This window comes from Haliaeetus albicilla, chromosome 6 (assembly GCF_947461875.1).
Source record: "Haliaeetus albicilla chromosome 6, bHalAlb1.1, whole genome shotgun sequence".
Lineage (NCBI taxonomy): Eukaryota > Metazoa > Chordata > Aves > Accipitriformes > Accipitridae > Haliaeetus > Haliaeetus albicilla.
Window position 1 is genome coordinate 41,260,964 of NC_091488.1, and position 15,149 is coordinate 41,276,112.

Sequence of the window (15,149 nt, forward strand, 5' to 3'; positions counted from 1 at the left end):
TACTCTCAACTGCCTTTGCCTATCTTTAAGTATTTCCTTGATTGTGGGTTTGAGAAGAGCAGCAGTGGCACTTGGCAGGCTCCTTGGCTATGTCTGTTAACAGCCTGGCCAGCCACGGTTGCAAGCTCGCAGTCTAACACAATTCCCAGTCTCAGTCTAACAGTGTCTTGAAGTGCTCTTCCAACTGCTGTCTAACATATCATTAAACAGTCCTGCATAGGCTGAGTGTACACCATATCTGAAAAGTGTACTACGTGCCCTCTAGCAAACAGGACAGGTAGTACAGGCCAAGGTGTAGTTTATGTCAATTGCCTGCTTTAAGTTCATTTACTAGAAGGTGCACTTATTCCTCTCACTGCCACCCTCCATATCTCACAATTTTAAATCTTCAGCGCTAGGCTTTTCAGCTTTCCTTTTGAAAGTTCAGTAACCTTATTTTTATGCCACTGCAGAATCAGATCTCCTAATGGAGGAATATGCAATTAATCAGTCCATAGAAGACTCTGGAAAATTAGTTGCTCTGAGACGAAGACGACGCACTTTACACCGGAGTCTGGCAGAATCACTTCCTAAACGTTCTTCCCAACACTCCTCTGGTGACATGGGAGTAGAGTCCCAGAGCAGCATAATAGGTAGGACTTTTGATATCAAGTGTTTACCAAAAGGTGTGTTCAAGAAACTTAACTCTTAAAATAGCACATGAGTAACACTTGAGTGTATGTTACTCTCATTGTCTTTATCTAATGGGTGTGATAGCAAATGCTTTAGTGTGTTCAAGCATGCATAAAATAGATTTGGAGCATGCATAGTCACTTTCATGATGATTATCTCATGAAATCAAACCTAATCTCAGCTTCTGTTTTTAAAACAAACAAACAAAAACCAACCAAAACCTAAAATGCTGCACTGTACCTGCATAGGATTGAAAATAAGATGGGATCAGAAAGACACTTAACCTGACTTTTTTAAAGTTGCTGAAAAATTGCTTTATTTCTTCAAATAACTGCACACCCAAGTCATGAGTTGATTAGACTTTGTCACTCACCTTGGCCCTGTCGTCTTGGGGTTTTGGTGGTGTGGGGGGTTTGGGGTTTTTCTTTTTTTTTTGGGGGGGGGGGTATTTTTTTTTGTTCTTGTTGTTGTTTTGGGGGTTTTTGCAGGGTGTGTGTGGAGGGTTTGGGGTTGTTTGTTTGTTTGTTTGTTTTTAATGTTAAGGAGTCTCCTATCTGCTTCTGTAATTTCTGGGTCACTGAAGCATTTCCTGCAGTTCCACTGCTCCTAGACATGACAGACTTGGCCACTAGCATATACAATATTAGCTACACCTACAGACAGGAGGAACATCTGTGCATTAATGTGTATCAGAGAATGGTGGATTTCATGACACAAGTTGAATTGTAAACACTGAAATAGGAGCAAGTGCCTTTTTCTAAAGGGGGAGACAACACTGAATGTAGCACTGAGAGAACATTTGAATCAACAGCCATGTGTAATGGACTCTCTTTACCTAACTGAGATTAGTTCCTGATTACTTAATTTTGCTGCTGCTCCTCCACCTTTTGAGGTGAGTGTGTCTGTCACAGTATACACTACAGCTTTCGTGTATGCTTTTTGTCCAGGGCAGGAAATGTGAATGTAAGGAACTATTTTAGGAGAACAGGTAATTATATTTAAAGATCAGCCTGCTCACAGTGGTAGGTGATTGCTGCTCAGTTTGGAAAGGACATGCGTACTTCCCCTCCCTCACTAGTGTCTGTTGCCTGATGACTAGCAGATGCTCTTTCGAAAGGCTGCCTTTGGGCCAACATATAAACCAAGCCAATAAGGGTGGGACAAATTACAAGAGAACTTGATTTGACACTGGTTGTCAGAAAGACTAATGTGGGCAGGAGAACAAGCAGAAGAGAGCCACTTCGCAGCCTGTCTCTGCTTGTGTGTGACTAGCAGCGTATGTGCTGAATGAGTGTTAGTAATGGATGGACTGTAACCTTCTCAGGCTCTCTAGGTTTAATGTGAACATGTCCCAGCACTGTGTTCTCCCCAACCTACTGGCGTAGGGGGAATCCTGCTCCTGATGGAAGAGCCCAACTGTCCAGCTGACTTGTCTAAGATGACTGCAAAAATGCCTTGGTGCAACCACATGATCTGTTATTTTTTTTTTTTCCATCAGAAGCTGTTGAGCTATTCTGTATGAAATGCTGGGCACTGACATGTATCTGCAGGCATCCTTTAGGAATGTTCTTCAGTACTTTTTAACCTCCTTTTCTTCCATGCCCTATAGGAAGGAAAAGAGATGCTGTAAGTCGGACCACTACCATCATTGTAGTAATGAGTGTCTTGTAAGTACTCACTTGCGTTAAAATGTAGCTTGACTCAAGCTCATCTTGGTCTTTATCTGTATTTGTCTGTACCTTACTTGCATGTTAACATTGGACGTAGCATGATAGATCCTAACCGAATTTGAATGGGGCACTTGGGTATAGGAGGGGAATGGATTGACTTAAGTGACACACGGAATGAAAATACTGACTTGCCAAACTAGTCTACCTTGCAGTTTTACTTAGGTCTGATCCTACAAAAAAAAGTCTAGAACATACTCATTCCTAGTTTTAAAAGTTCCAAGAGGAGACACTGTTGTCGTTCCTATTGGTTGCTATTACACAGCTTAATGCTAACTGCTAAGAATTTTTTGGATAGATCTTTATTTTCAGTGTAGTGCTGCCCCATACCTTTTATTTCTCCCAGAAGGATTCTCTTTTCTTAGCTGTTTTTAGCCCAGATCTTGTTTCTGTAGCATTGCAACTGAAATTGTTACAGGACTTGATTTTTGTTCTCCTCTCCCTGCAGTTTGCTGGTTTTGGTCTTGCTGAATGTAACACTCTTTCTCAAACTGTCAAAGATAGAGCATGCAGCTCAGTCCCTCTATCATGTCCAACTTCAGGAAGAAAGCTCTTTGAAGTAAGTTGAATTCACAATCTTTGCTTGCTTTCTTCCTCAGCTTATGTGAGAATCTGATCTAAAATAAATCTTGAACAATGAAACTCGGTGGTAAGTCTTCAAAAGCTGTTGGGGCTTGCTGCTTGTCTGCGGTCTGTGCTGATATCCAGTGACATGTCTGACTGCATCTTGCAGTAATAAGTTTCTCCTTTGACAAGCTGTTTTTTGGGGGAGTGTTAACCTTAGCTTGCATTTATCACCCTGCTGTGACTCATCTTCTGTGAATATCATAGTGCTGATCACGGAACCAAAGTGTTCACTTCATCCTGTGTGAACCAGCGTGATGTCAAATGTAACATTAGAGATTCATTTAGCTTTTTAGCCTCTTTCTGTGAGCGTCCTGCTAAATCTCCTCTCCTCCTCAAACTTCCATTACAGGTGCCTTTTGTATTCAGACACACAGAAGAGGCTCAGATGTTGCTTCCTTTCTTGAATATGGTATCAGCAAACATGTTAAAAACCATAACCTGATCTTGAGTATGGAAGTGGTGTGGTGACTTCCCACAGTGATCATCTCAGAACTGATTAGAGTTACTTTCTTCATAAGAAAGATCTTGCCCTCTGAAGTGTGAGAACTTACATTGCAGACATAATGCGAGCACATTTGTTCTTTGTGGCTGTTGTCTATAAAGGTCTGAGGCAGCATCTTCAAGGCAACAGGGATTGAAATTCAACTATAGGCAGCTTTTTATGTGGCTTTTGGAAAAGGATGCTTTTAGCAATGGCAGAGCAATGGTCACAGAGAGCAGTTGCTTTTAGAAAGCCATGGAGGTGCTTGTTTCATGTTTCTGATGTAATCTCAATCTCTTTCAGCGTATCACCAGAAATGGTATCAAAAGAGGAGATCCCTCAATATGATAAAGAACAGGTTAAACACGTGAAGGGAGTTTTAAGAGACTCAATTGAAATGCTTGAGCAGGTAGGTCTGCCAGTCTTTCCTGGTGATGTTCTTGTTTCTCAGCAACTCAAGTTTTCTCCCTTATGCTGTCATAGCTTTTGTTTGATGTCTTCTGGTGCTAACTGAAGTTTTCATCACTCCTTGACCTGTTTTGTCCTAGGCTTGAATTTGGTACATGGGCAACACTCATGTTTGTGATGTTTTGGGTTGAGAATTGGTTTTTTGGTTTGTTTTTTTTTTTTGACTAAGATTAAATATTCATGTCAATTTTCTTAAACCTGTCAAATACCTGTATTGATGAGATGTGTTGATGCAGTTCTGAATCATGACAAAGCAAAGACTGCATTAATTCAAAACAGATCCTCTTGTCTAAGAAGACTCAAACCATAATGTTAAGTATTTGCCCATCTCATTATGGGGTTTCTTCATTCTGGTTTATCCTGGCTTTTGCTCCCCGCTACTCTTCTAGATATTGGTGAGAGCTTCATTTAGCCTTGGTATCAATGGGTCACCTAATCTCCAGTGAAAAACAAGTAAATTCTACAGACCGTATGTTTCTGAGAGGCTCCATAGCTATGGAGTTAATCTTCCTTCTCAGTAACTTACACTTCAGGCTCTTACATACTACAAATGCTATATAAAAAAATGAAGTTGTTGAATGTTGTTTTCTCTCTGATTCTGAAGTCCAATATCGGTAAACCCCTAGGCTGAAATTTCAACTCAGTAAGTGAAGGACAGTAAATTCATACTTTTTGTTTTTTACTTATAACCTATGAATGTTCTGATTTTAAGTTCTTTTATTAAATCTTAAAATGTGACAGAAGAAATTATTAGATTAAGAAAGCTGTGGGGGAGTTCACATGTACCTCTATCCATCACCAGTTTGCTCTGTGTTCTCCCACGCACTAAAGGAGGGTAGAAAAAGAAGCCATTTTTTATACTCCTTGTTCAGAGGTGTCTCTGCACACAAAATTGCTATTAATCTATTAACCATTTTGATCACAGCTTGAAAAAAAGCTTCTGAGTGCTGGAAATTTCACTGTAGAAATGAATTTCCTTGTTTCCATGCCCTTTTCATTGTCTCTGCTTACTACCTAAATAATTCCTAATTCTGAAGTGTTAAACTGCTTTTTGAACACACAGAGTGTTAAAAAAAAAAAAAAAGAGAGAGAAAGAATTCAACCACCTTTTTCATCCCAAATAACACTTTTGTCTGGAAGTCATGACACATCTTAGTGCCTGTTACCGTGTGTTTTCTGAGGGTTGTCGATAATCTAAACACATTTTGTGCACCCAAATGCACTGGGAGGGCCAGGTATTAAAAGAAAATTCATGCTTTGCTGCCATGTTCCTTAGAATATTTGCTATGAACATTAACTGTGACTAAAAATGAGTGGGGTGGCTTACCTTCCGCACTATTGTTTGGCGAGGTGTTAAGACTTTATCATGCTGGACTGTTAGTAATTACTAACTGTACAGAGTATAGCTGTTAGGAGAGCACAGTAAGGCAACTGTTTATAGAAACAGGGAGGAGGAAATTGCATGAGATCTTTAAAAGAAAAGGAGGAGGGAGACAATATTTTCCTGGTATCACTCACCCATGCAGGAGACTAAGTAATTGGGGGGATATGATGGTTTTATCTTCACAGCTAAAGATTTCCCTTTCCATGCTCCAAAGAAGCTTTGATCACTTGAACAGGACACAGAGCGGCAAGACTGAGAGTTAATACCCACACCAGCTTTCCGTTCAAGATGTTGGAAGAACAGATGCGTGTGTGAGGACTTGTGGGGTGGGGATTGTAACTGTCACCTTCGGACTCTTTACTATTTGGCTCAAAAGCTGCATGGAATAAAGGTTTCTGGAAGAAGTAAGTTGGGTTCTGCGTTCCCGTAGCCTGGCGACCTGTCCCTCCTGGCAGCCTTGGGGAGTCTTGCTTACAAACAGTGCAGAGCTCTCACATCCCACGGTGAGTGAGCGAGGGCAGTTGTACTGCTGGTTAACAGATCTGCAAATTTTGGAGGAGGGGAGGACACCCTCAGCGGAGAGCTGGACTTGTCTTTAATGAAATTGCAGCTTTTCATGTCATCTTAAAAAATGACCGACAGCGAAGAGTGTTTTGGAGGAAAAAGAACAAGTTGTGGTTTCGCAGTCACAGAATCTTTATATGCTTTTTTTAGCCATGGGGACCTTGTAAAACAAGTCACCATCTTTAGGGATTAATATTTTTAAGATTAATTAACTAAACTGGAAAGCGCTTGATACGTCTTTGCTAAATCTCTTGCATATTGTGAGCTTTGGCAGTCTGCCTTCTGCCATATGTTTCTAGCTTTCCCAGAAAAAAAAAATTTCAGCCCTCGGTATTTTCCCTCCGTCGAGGGCTGCTCTTTAGTTCTTTAGCACGGTGTGCCCACTGATGATGAAACACCTTTTCTTCTGGCTTCAAGCTTTTTCGAGACAGGCTGAGAGAAGGAAGATGAAAATAAAAATTAAAAAGCGAGGGGAAACGGCAACATCGGTGGCTGCGGGGCAGTGCTGGCTGCTGTGGTGCTCAGCCCGTCTCGCAGCGGTGCAAATCCTTGCAGTGATGCTCCCCTGGCTTGCAGCCCGGGGTAGGCGAGGGGGTGTGTGCGTGGGCGCTTGAGTCCCAAAAAGCCGTGTTCTGGGACCAAACCCTCCACGGGCAACACTTAAACATGCGCGGGGGCTGTGCCGGGTGGGGAAACTTTTCCAGCCATGCGTGTCCAGCCCCGGGGAACGGCAAAGCTGATCACTCTTGGTTTCCCCCGTCCGCGGAGGGGAGACGGGGCTGGCTCGGCGCCTCTCCCCAGCCGCGGGAGCGGGGGGCGGCGGGACCCCGCGGTGCCCCCGCGGCCGCCACCTGTTGCGCTGGCCCTTTAAGCCAGGTACCGCCGCGTCACGGCCAGCTCCGCCCCCGCCGGGCAGGCATTGGGCCATTCCGCCGTCAGGTGGATGGGCCCGGGGCGGGTGGGGGGGGGGGGTGTCCCCTCACCCCCCCCCCCGCACACCTCCGCGTTCGGGAGACGCTCGGGGCGCGGGCGGCCAATGGCGGCCGGGCTCCGCCGAAGGGGGCGGGGCCGCTGTGGAGGAGGCGGTGGCGGGCGCGAGGCACCTGCGGCTGGCGGCGGGGGCGGGGCCGGGCGGCTGCCGCGGCGCCGCTGCCGTGAGGGACGCGTCCCCGGCCCGGCGGCGGCTGAGGCTGAGGGCGGGCGGGCGGCGATGGAGGAGCCCCTCTGCTGCTGCGAGTACGTGGACCGGAGGGGCCGGAGGAACCACCTGGCGGCGTGCTGCTGCGACTGCGAGGACCTGGACGAGGGCTGCGAGAGGTAACGGCTCCGGCACCCCCGCCTGACCGGCCGCGAGACCCCCCCTCCCGGCGGCGGGGACGGGGGACGGGGGCGGCTGTGGGTGTCCGTCCCCCCTCGCCTCACGGGTGCCCCCCGCGGGGCTGCCGCCCTGAGGGGAGGGGAGCTGCGCGCCGGTTCTCGGGAAACTCGACGGCAGAGAGAGGGACGGGGGAAGGGAGGCGGGCGGGGGGGCCGCCCCGGTACCGGCCGCAGGAGCGGGACGAGGCAGGGGAAGGGCCTTGGGCTGCCCGCCTGCTAGCCGGGCGTCCGCGCTTTCCCCCCTAACAGGTGGCTGACGTGCAAATCCCTGGCCCCGGGAACTCTGGAAAGAATTGCGGACACCGTGGCGGACCGGGTGAGGGTCCCTTGGTTCGCGGGGGCCGTGAAGATCAACGTCAGCCTCGTGCCGCCTCTCGTCCTGCTGCCCGTCTTCCTCCACGTTGCCGCTCTGCACTTCCTGCTGGGTCTCCTCATCCTGACATCGCTGCCCGTGCTGGTGCTGTGGTATTACTACCTCACCCACAGGAGGAAGGAACGGACTCTCTTCTTCTTGAGCCTGGGGCTCTTCTCCTTGGGCTACATGTACTATGTCTTTCTCCAGGAGGTGGTTCCTCGAGGCCACGTGGGCTATTCCCAAGTGGTCGCCCTCACCTGCGGGTTAATTCTCATGCTTGCGGCCCTGTCTCGAGCCAAGAAAGACCCTGGCTACCTTCCCATCCCGGCAAGCAACGAGAAGTCATTGCACCAGGGTTTGCCCAACAAGAGTGTTAGAGGGAGCTCCAACGGGCTCCGTGGCGTCACCATGTCAGGAACTGCCAGCGGCCGTGCTGTGAACGGAGAGGCCAAAGGCTATTCCAGGATGTCAGCTGGGGAGCCAGAAGGTGTGAAAAAGGACTGGTGCGCTAAATGCCAGCTGGTCAGACCAGCCCGAGCAGGGCACTGCCGGCTTTGCGGCAGGTGTGTAAGGAGACTGGACCATCACTGTGTCTGGTAGGTTTTGCGCTGCTGAGGCTAATGTCTGTTCTCTCTGCCCCCACCCTGCCCCTTTTTAAGTGAGCTTCTTTTTTTACAGACTCTGTCAAATGGGGTTGCTTTTGTTATGTGCAAGACCTGGTGGCTTTCTTTAAAACAGTAAATTTGTACTTGCCGTTGTAAAGAACAATTTAAACTTTACTGTAAGTGGGTTGACCTGATAGCTGGTAACTTTTACAGCACACTTCAGAATTGCCTTTGGTTCTTTATTGGCTTTCATCTGGGGGTTTTATTTTTTTTGTTGGTTTTGATTGGGGGGTCTGGGGGGGGGGGTTGGTTTGGTTTTTTGTTTGTTTTTTTGTTTTTTTTTTTAAATTTGGTCTGTGGAGCACTAGCAATCCTTCAGTTAACTTGCAGTAGTGCTTTCCTGGGGCAAGGGAACCCAAAGGTGCTTGTGTGCATGCAGTACTGAAACCAAGGAGCAGTAGGGTATAGATCTGTCTCAGCAAAGGATACTACACTTGCTAAAAGTTTGAGGCAAGCGATCTACCACCGTTACCCTACTGGTCTACTGACTTGTGCCTCTAACCTTTCCATAAAAAGCTATAAAGCTTCTCTGAACGTGTTTCAAAGTTCTTAGCCTGTGTTGTATAGAAGCACCTTGGAAATGAGGTTCTCTGACAGCTGGGGGAGGGAAGAGGAAAGAAAAACCTGTGTCTTTTTTTTTTTTTTTTCTTTAAGTAAAGTAATCTCTTCTTTCCTTTTGGAGGATTAACAGCTGTGTAGGGGAGCAGAACCACCAAGCATTCATCCTTGCACTCTCCTTCTTCATGCTTACCTCTGTATATGGGATTACGTTGACCTTGCACACCATCTGTAGGGGACGAACTCCGTTTGTGGCATTGTTCTACTGCCCCGGGGCCTATTCCGACTACAGGTGAGACATCTGTCTGGGAGAGAGCTGGGGTGGGAATGGGCTTGGTCAGGCAGCTTAGCTCGTGTTCCTCATTCTGTGCTCTAGGCCAGTGCTGTTGGCTGTCAAACCTGACCAAAAAGTGCTCCCTAAAAAGCTGTGGAAAGCAGGGATGCATTACTGCTTTTGCTAAGGTGGGGAGTCTGAGACTCAGAGAGAGCTCACCATTTATTTGGAAAAAGTTGTTGGAGGAGCTGGGATCTGAAGTCCTTATTTATTGTGTCCTATATAGATACACCTTAAATATATTTGCCTCCAGATGCAGGTAATGGCCTGACAATCTGGAATCTGCGTGCTGTCTCTCCCTCTCATCCCTCACTGTTTATCTAGTGACTGGTCCTCTGAGTTATGTGCTCAGAACAGACAGCCTTAATATGCCTTGTCTGGCAGGAAGGGTGGCAAAAAGTGTTAGACGTGAGTTCGGAGACTGGCGCTACCATTGATGGGCAGAGTACACTAGCACAAGCGACTCCACCTTCTTCTGTACTCCATTTCGTGATCTATCTAGTGTGAGCATCATCGCGTCCTTAAATAAAGACCGAGTGCCTTTACAACAGTAAGAGTAAAGAGCTAGGTAGCGTGATAGCAATGTGCAAGAGTAGCTCTGGTAGCTCTAAAAGCTCTCATTAAGTAAGCCCTGAAGCTTTAATTTTGAGAAAGCCTTTAAGGATTATCTGATGAAAGCACCAAACTGAGATCACTGTGGCAGATGTAGACAGGGATTTGAAAGGGTAGTGATTACCAGGGAAAGTCACTCTAAAGCAGCTGCTCCAAAACTAAATGGCTTCCTTCCCATCTTTTTCCCTGCTGCCAGCTCTGCTCTGTCGTTCACCTGTGTGTGGTACTGTGCCATTGTAACAGCTGGCATGGGATACATCCTCCTTATCCAGCTGTTGAACATCAGCTACAACGTGACCGAGAGGGAAGCTCGGCTGGCTCTGCGGGACAACACTGGGCGCAGGCTCCTGGGTGGGTTAGTGATAGACACTGGCCAGTATAACAGGGGTTTCCTATGCAACTGGGGCCATTTCTTGAGCCTAGGGTCTTCTCCTCCACAGCGCTCTGCTGAAGACATCGTGTGACACCCTCTTTCTGCAGATGATGTTGACTGACTTTCTTTAGCAGGGGAATGGTCCCTTCCACTAGAACTCCCTTCTCCCACACCTTTCCTTCGTGGTCGGTGTTTGGGCTGCCTGTCCCGTGACTGACAACATCAGAGGCTTTCCCAGGCAGAATGGTTCTTCGTGTGCTGTCAGCCAGCAATAGGATGCAGAAAGCGGTAAGCCATATGCACAAACCCGGAAAGAAGGAGCCTGCTGCCTTTTTCCATTGTGGGAAACTTTGTGCAGCTCAGCTCAACAGGAAGAAGAGCACAAGGTTTTGAGAACTTGAGTTTTTGTTACGTGCGAACCCTGGCATCAAGAGGAACCTGCGGCTGGACTTCAGAGCGTGCACTCGTACCTGCAAAGGTTAAGGAATCCATGGCTTGTACCTACGTGCGACATTCCAGAGATGTCAGGAAGGTGGACTTTTGATACAGGTAACAGATGGACCACTGTAGAAGCCAGGCTGTTTGGCTAAAAGAGACTGTCTAGGCAGTCACTGAGCAGCTCCCTCCTCTCTGGTGCATTTATTTATTTTTTCTCTATCTTCTATTCCATCCAGCTGTATACATGCTTGTATTAAGTGCCTTTGTGAGCAACATTCCTGTAGGGCTTTGTAAAATCCCATCACGTCTTGACCCCTACGGTTGTTAGTACATCCCCATCTGTCTGACTGGGTGAGAAGACGCTGTCATCTTCGATCTCGTCGTTCTTTCTGCAGGCTGGGTCTGTGTTGGTTTGAAGGCTTGGCTCATCTCCCTCGAAGTGTTTCTGCTCTGATTATGGATTGTGGCATGAGACAGGTAAATATACCAAGTAAGAAGGAGATGTTTTGAAGCAACATGTAACAGTGGACTCTGAGGGGAAAACAAGAGTGCTGTCTGGTGTTACTGTAGCTTTATGGAAACTACCTTTGTCTCTCCCTCTGTGGGAGAAGGGAGTCTGTGGAACAGTAGGCAATTCTGCTAACAGCTTTTTTGGTAGGTAGCATCTTGGTCGGTTGTGTTGCTAATAACATAGCAATCCTGTCTCCTCTCAATCCAGTCACTGTGGAGCTGCCTGACTGTAGATCTGTTTTCTCAAGCCAGGAAGTCAAGGAACAGTTCAGACTCTGCGTATGTAGGGAGAGGATGTGTTGGAGCTGTGTGGTTTTGGGGTAGATGACCTGCACTGGCAGGTGAATGAATGTGTTAAATGTGTTCTGCAAGAATGCTACTTGTTCCTCATCAGCCTGCAACTGTCATATTATCCAGACTTCAGCTGAAATCACAAGGTTTTGGTGGTGATGGTTTGTAGGTTTTGTGGGTTTTGTGGGTGGGATTTTTTTTCTTGTTTTTTTTGTTTTAAACCCTTTGTGTATGTTGTTAGCCCTGCAGAAATAGGAAAGGTCTGGCTGGGAAAGCCTGGGACCATGGCACAAGAGTTATGGGTTGGGCCTAAGATGCAGAAGCAGAGTAAAGAGCTTTGTCCTAGCTACTGATGTTTTTAGATGGTGTGTGCAGCATGGACATGACTTCACTTGTGTGGGCAGGCAGCTGGCAGATGTTGGCTGAGTGATGCAAATTCACTGTGCGCTGCTGTGCATTATCTCTGAAGAACGGATGGATGGTGCGTGGTGCCAAAAGGTAGCAGGGTTGGGGGTGTCCCTTGAGATCCCTGCCATATTTGGTGTGTGTGCTCCTGATTACGTGACCCAGTTTAAGGTGAAGACCATGTCCCTCTTTGCACTGTTTGATTTCCTCAAGTGGAACTTTCTATAACCAGCAGATAATTGGGAGCAGGTGCACTTGGAACGTGGCTGTGCAGAAAGAGTTACTGACTTACTGGGTGTCCTTTATTTCCTCTTACCCTTTTTCATCCAGTGAGCAATCCTTTATAAGGAGGTAAAGGGAACAACACCTCTCTTGCTTCCTGTCTCTCACTGAACATGCTAAGAGGTTTCTGACCACTTCCCTTGCCCTAACGTGAAGAAAAAGGCACCCAGCTGGACTGTGCTAACTGTTCCTTTATGACCCAAGTGTTTGGAGCTTATAGCCTGACCCTAGGAGTTTAAATTCACACAAAGACCTTGCCTCCACATGAGTTGTCTGTAAATGTTTCCATGGCACATATGCATTTTGTGGTGCCTGCTGAGATGAATTGGAGCTTGGCAACCCTGGAGACAAGGATGCTGTGGGCTAGCGGGTTTGTGATCTTCTCAGATCTCATCCTGCTGGCGTTTGGGAAGATTAAGGCAGAATGACCTCCTGGGCTAAATGAACCCCTGCAGTGGAGGTAGCCAACCCCTCTATGAGTTTCATGTACAGAAATCAATCGTGCGCCTGTGAGCTGAACGAGCTCTGGGAGTGTTTACGGGTTTGAGATAAGCTGTTTCTCAGAGTCCTGCTACTCCCGGTGGGGAGAAAGCTGAGCAGATCGCAGATCATTTCCCTGGCAGTGCCTGACCCTGTTGTGCTCGCTTTCTCCCACACGCAGAGACTGGTTACTACTTTGCAGCCTGTCTGTCAGTGTAGTCTTGACCCCTGTCTCTTAGTGAGCTCTGGCATGGGAGACTTCATTTGAACTGCTTACACCGAGACACTCTCAGTGGTGTTCTCCCAGGCAGTGTGGACTTTGGAGTGCAGATTAGGAGCAAAGGACCCTGGACTAATGTAACCATTCCATCTATACCTTGGTCATGCCTACTCCAATATAGTGGGGGTAAAGTGCTAACATAAAATTTATTTTGGCACTCACTCCAGAGGGAAATGGAACCATTCAGGAGACTGAAAGGGTTGCAAGGGTGTTTTTTCTTTTGAGGAGTGTGCAGTGCTGATTCCCCAGTGAATAGGCAGTTCGGGTGGCTGTAATCTCCATAGTAATGACCTTTTCTTTAAGGATGTGGCTTATGTTTACTGTCCTGGCTTCTTCCTGAGAGGATTTACCTTGTGAATGCCTTGGGAGATGGGAAGCATAAAGTAACAGGATATCTAAAAGGTATCTAAAAGGGCGGAAGAGTCGCGAGCTTCAGATGCATGCTTTGGAGCTCTCATTTTAATAGCCCTGAGAATTAGCAAGCAGTCCTTGAAGGGTAACGCTCCTTTTGCACTTATAGCAAGGGCAGACTGTTGTGATCTCTTGTGCACTAAAGGACAATTTCTCTTCTGAGTATTTTCTTGCTGAGCTTGTTATTGGCTATGCTGGTAGAAAAACTTTAAAACCTAGGCATAAAGAGTCAGTCCTCAGGCTCACTGTGTTAGTAGCTGCCTAGATCCGTGCTGTCTGGGTGTTGGAGCAGTGGGAGCACGCTGCATTTGACAGGTGACTTAAGTCATGTGTGTGTGGCCTTGAGGCAAGGACCAGTGTCTCACCTGCAGAAGACAGTAGTACCCTGCTGGCCCTGAAAAGTTTTCCCTGTGTAAGAAGAGAGGACCTCGAGCTGGCCAGAAGCAGGGAAGGATTTTGGTAATAGCTAGCCTTGATGGTTCTCTGCTCAGACTTGGAAATTAGTTTTTCCTGCTTTAACCATGACCTCTTAAGAGTCATTTGTTGTTTCACAAGTATTGTAGACTTCTGCAGACCAGGGCAACTCTTAAGGGGCCAGGGTTCTGATGTTGCTGCTGTTGTAGTGTTAAACCCTCCGTGTCCAAATGCCAGCACCCTACTGTTTGGTGACTATACTAAGAACTGTGCACCATTAGATACACCCTGTAAATGGTGGCTTGGCACTCTCTAACTGTATCTTCTTACATCATGCTTTTTTGTAGGCAAGTCACAGATCCCCACATCGACTGTTTCTCCATTTAACTTGTCCTCAAATGACAAAAGTCACTGGTGAGCCCAAGTTGGCACTGCTTGTGACTCCTAATCACATTTCAGCCTTCCCGCTATGATGGTGCTTTTTTTTTTTTCTTCGAAGTAGGTTGTTTTCAAGTGTCTTAATGAAACCATTTGCTGTAAAATTTCTTTTGAAGATAAAATGGATACTGCCTCACTGCCTAATGTCTTAATAATGTGCTTGGTTTTTTCCTTCTATATGAATGTATATTGCCTCATAAGGGCAGGAAGCGTGTGTGATTATGGATGTGTTTTCCTGTATTGCTTTCAGTGAAGAACTCTACAGTTTCCTAGGATTTTCTTCCACTATCAGGATGTTTGTACAGCAAAAATCTTTCTGCGGACAGGTGAGGTTCTTTCTGAAATGCGGGAATTCAGCCTCCCAAAATCTTGTATTTATGGAACTCCTCTAATGATAATGTGAAGAATGATGGGCTTTGGAAGAACTGTCTACCTTGGAGAGTGGGGTGGTTTTGTTTTGTTGGTTTTTTTTTCACCCTGAGCTTTCGGAAGAAACTTTGTGAAACACATTTGTGAGCTTTGTTGAAAGGACTGGGGGGTGTGTGTGTGTGTGTGTTTGTGTCCATTTTTATTGTATTCAGTGTTTCCAAATGGGTGCAATTATGAATCAAAATAAATAATTAGAAATGATCTGTGGAGTGGCCTGTTGATTTATGCCAACATGCTCAGCCAGGTCAAACGACCAGAAGCTGCCGTCATCTCATGGCTATTTAGCTGTGAGCTGGACTTGGGAATAAGGGAGCAACAGGCTAAGGAGAAGCTGGGAAACAAGTTTTCTTCCAGTTCTGCAAAAGTTGACCTTTGGTTTTGTTGGTGTTGGGATGAAACAGAGACTTGCTGGCAGTTCTCATCACCCTGGAAACCAGGGATATTCCCTTGCAGTGGGGATTTGAACCAGGATCTTGCATCCCATGAGCAATCCATTATTGGTATCTGATCAGGTTCCTAGCCTGTTTGTCCAGTGTCTTGCTTTCCCTCCTACACCTGCCCACACAATACATCC

General features: G+C 46.6%; 2 protein-coding genes across 3 annotated transcripts in view; both read left to right on the forward strand.

Annotated features, from left to right (window-relative positions):
- Positions 1–5,767, forward strand: part of GRAMD1C (GRAM domain containing 1C) — a 54,228-nt gene extending 48,461 nt beyond the window's left edge. The window contains 5 exon segments of the mRNA XM_069785777.1: positions 453–632; positions 2,282–2,339; positions 2,848–2,958; positions 3,811–3,916; positions 5,545–5,767. Coding sequence (XP_069641878.1) covers positions 453–632; positions 2,282–2,339; positions 2,848–2,958; positions 3,811–3,916; positions 5,545–5,622 — 533 coding nt within the window. The 3' untranslated portion in view covers positions 5,623–5,767.
- Positions 5,768–7,127: 1,360 nt separating this feature from the next.
- Positions 7,128–14,774, forward strand: ZDHHC23 (zinc finger DHHC-type palmitoyltransferase 23). 2 transcript variants are annotated; one of them, XM_069785778.1, is made up of 4 exons: positions 7,128–7,240; positions 7,550–8,251; positions 9,003–9,170; positions 10,021–14,774. In XM_069785778.1, exons 1-4 carry the CDS (start codon positions 7,134–7,136, stop codon positions 10,286–10,288), a joined length of 1,245 nt encoding a protein of 414 aa, XP_069641879.1. In that variant the 5' UTR covers positions 7,128–7,133; the 3' UTR covers positions 10,289–14,774. The 2 variants fall into 2 exon arrangements, with proteins under 2 accessions (XP_069641879.1, XP_069641881.1); XM_069785780.1 differs by having other exon boundaries at positions 10,265–14,774.
- Positions 14,775–15,149: the final 375 nt, after the last annotated feature.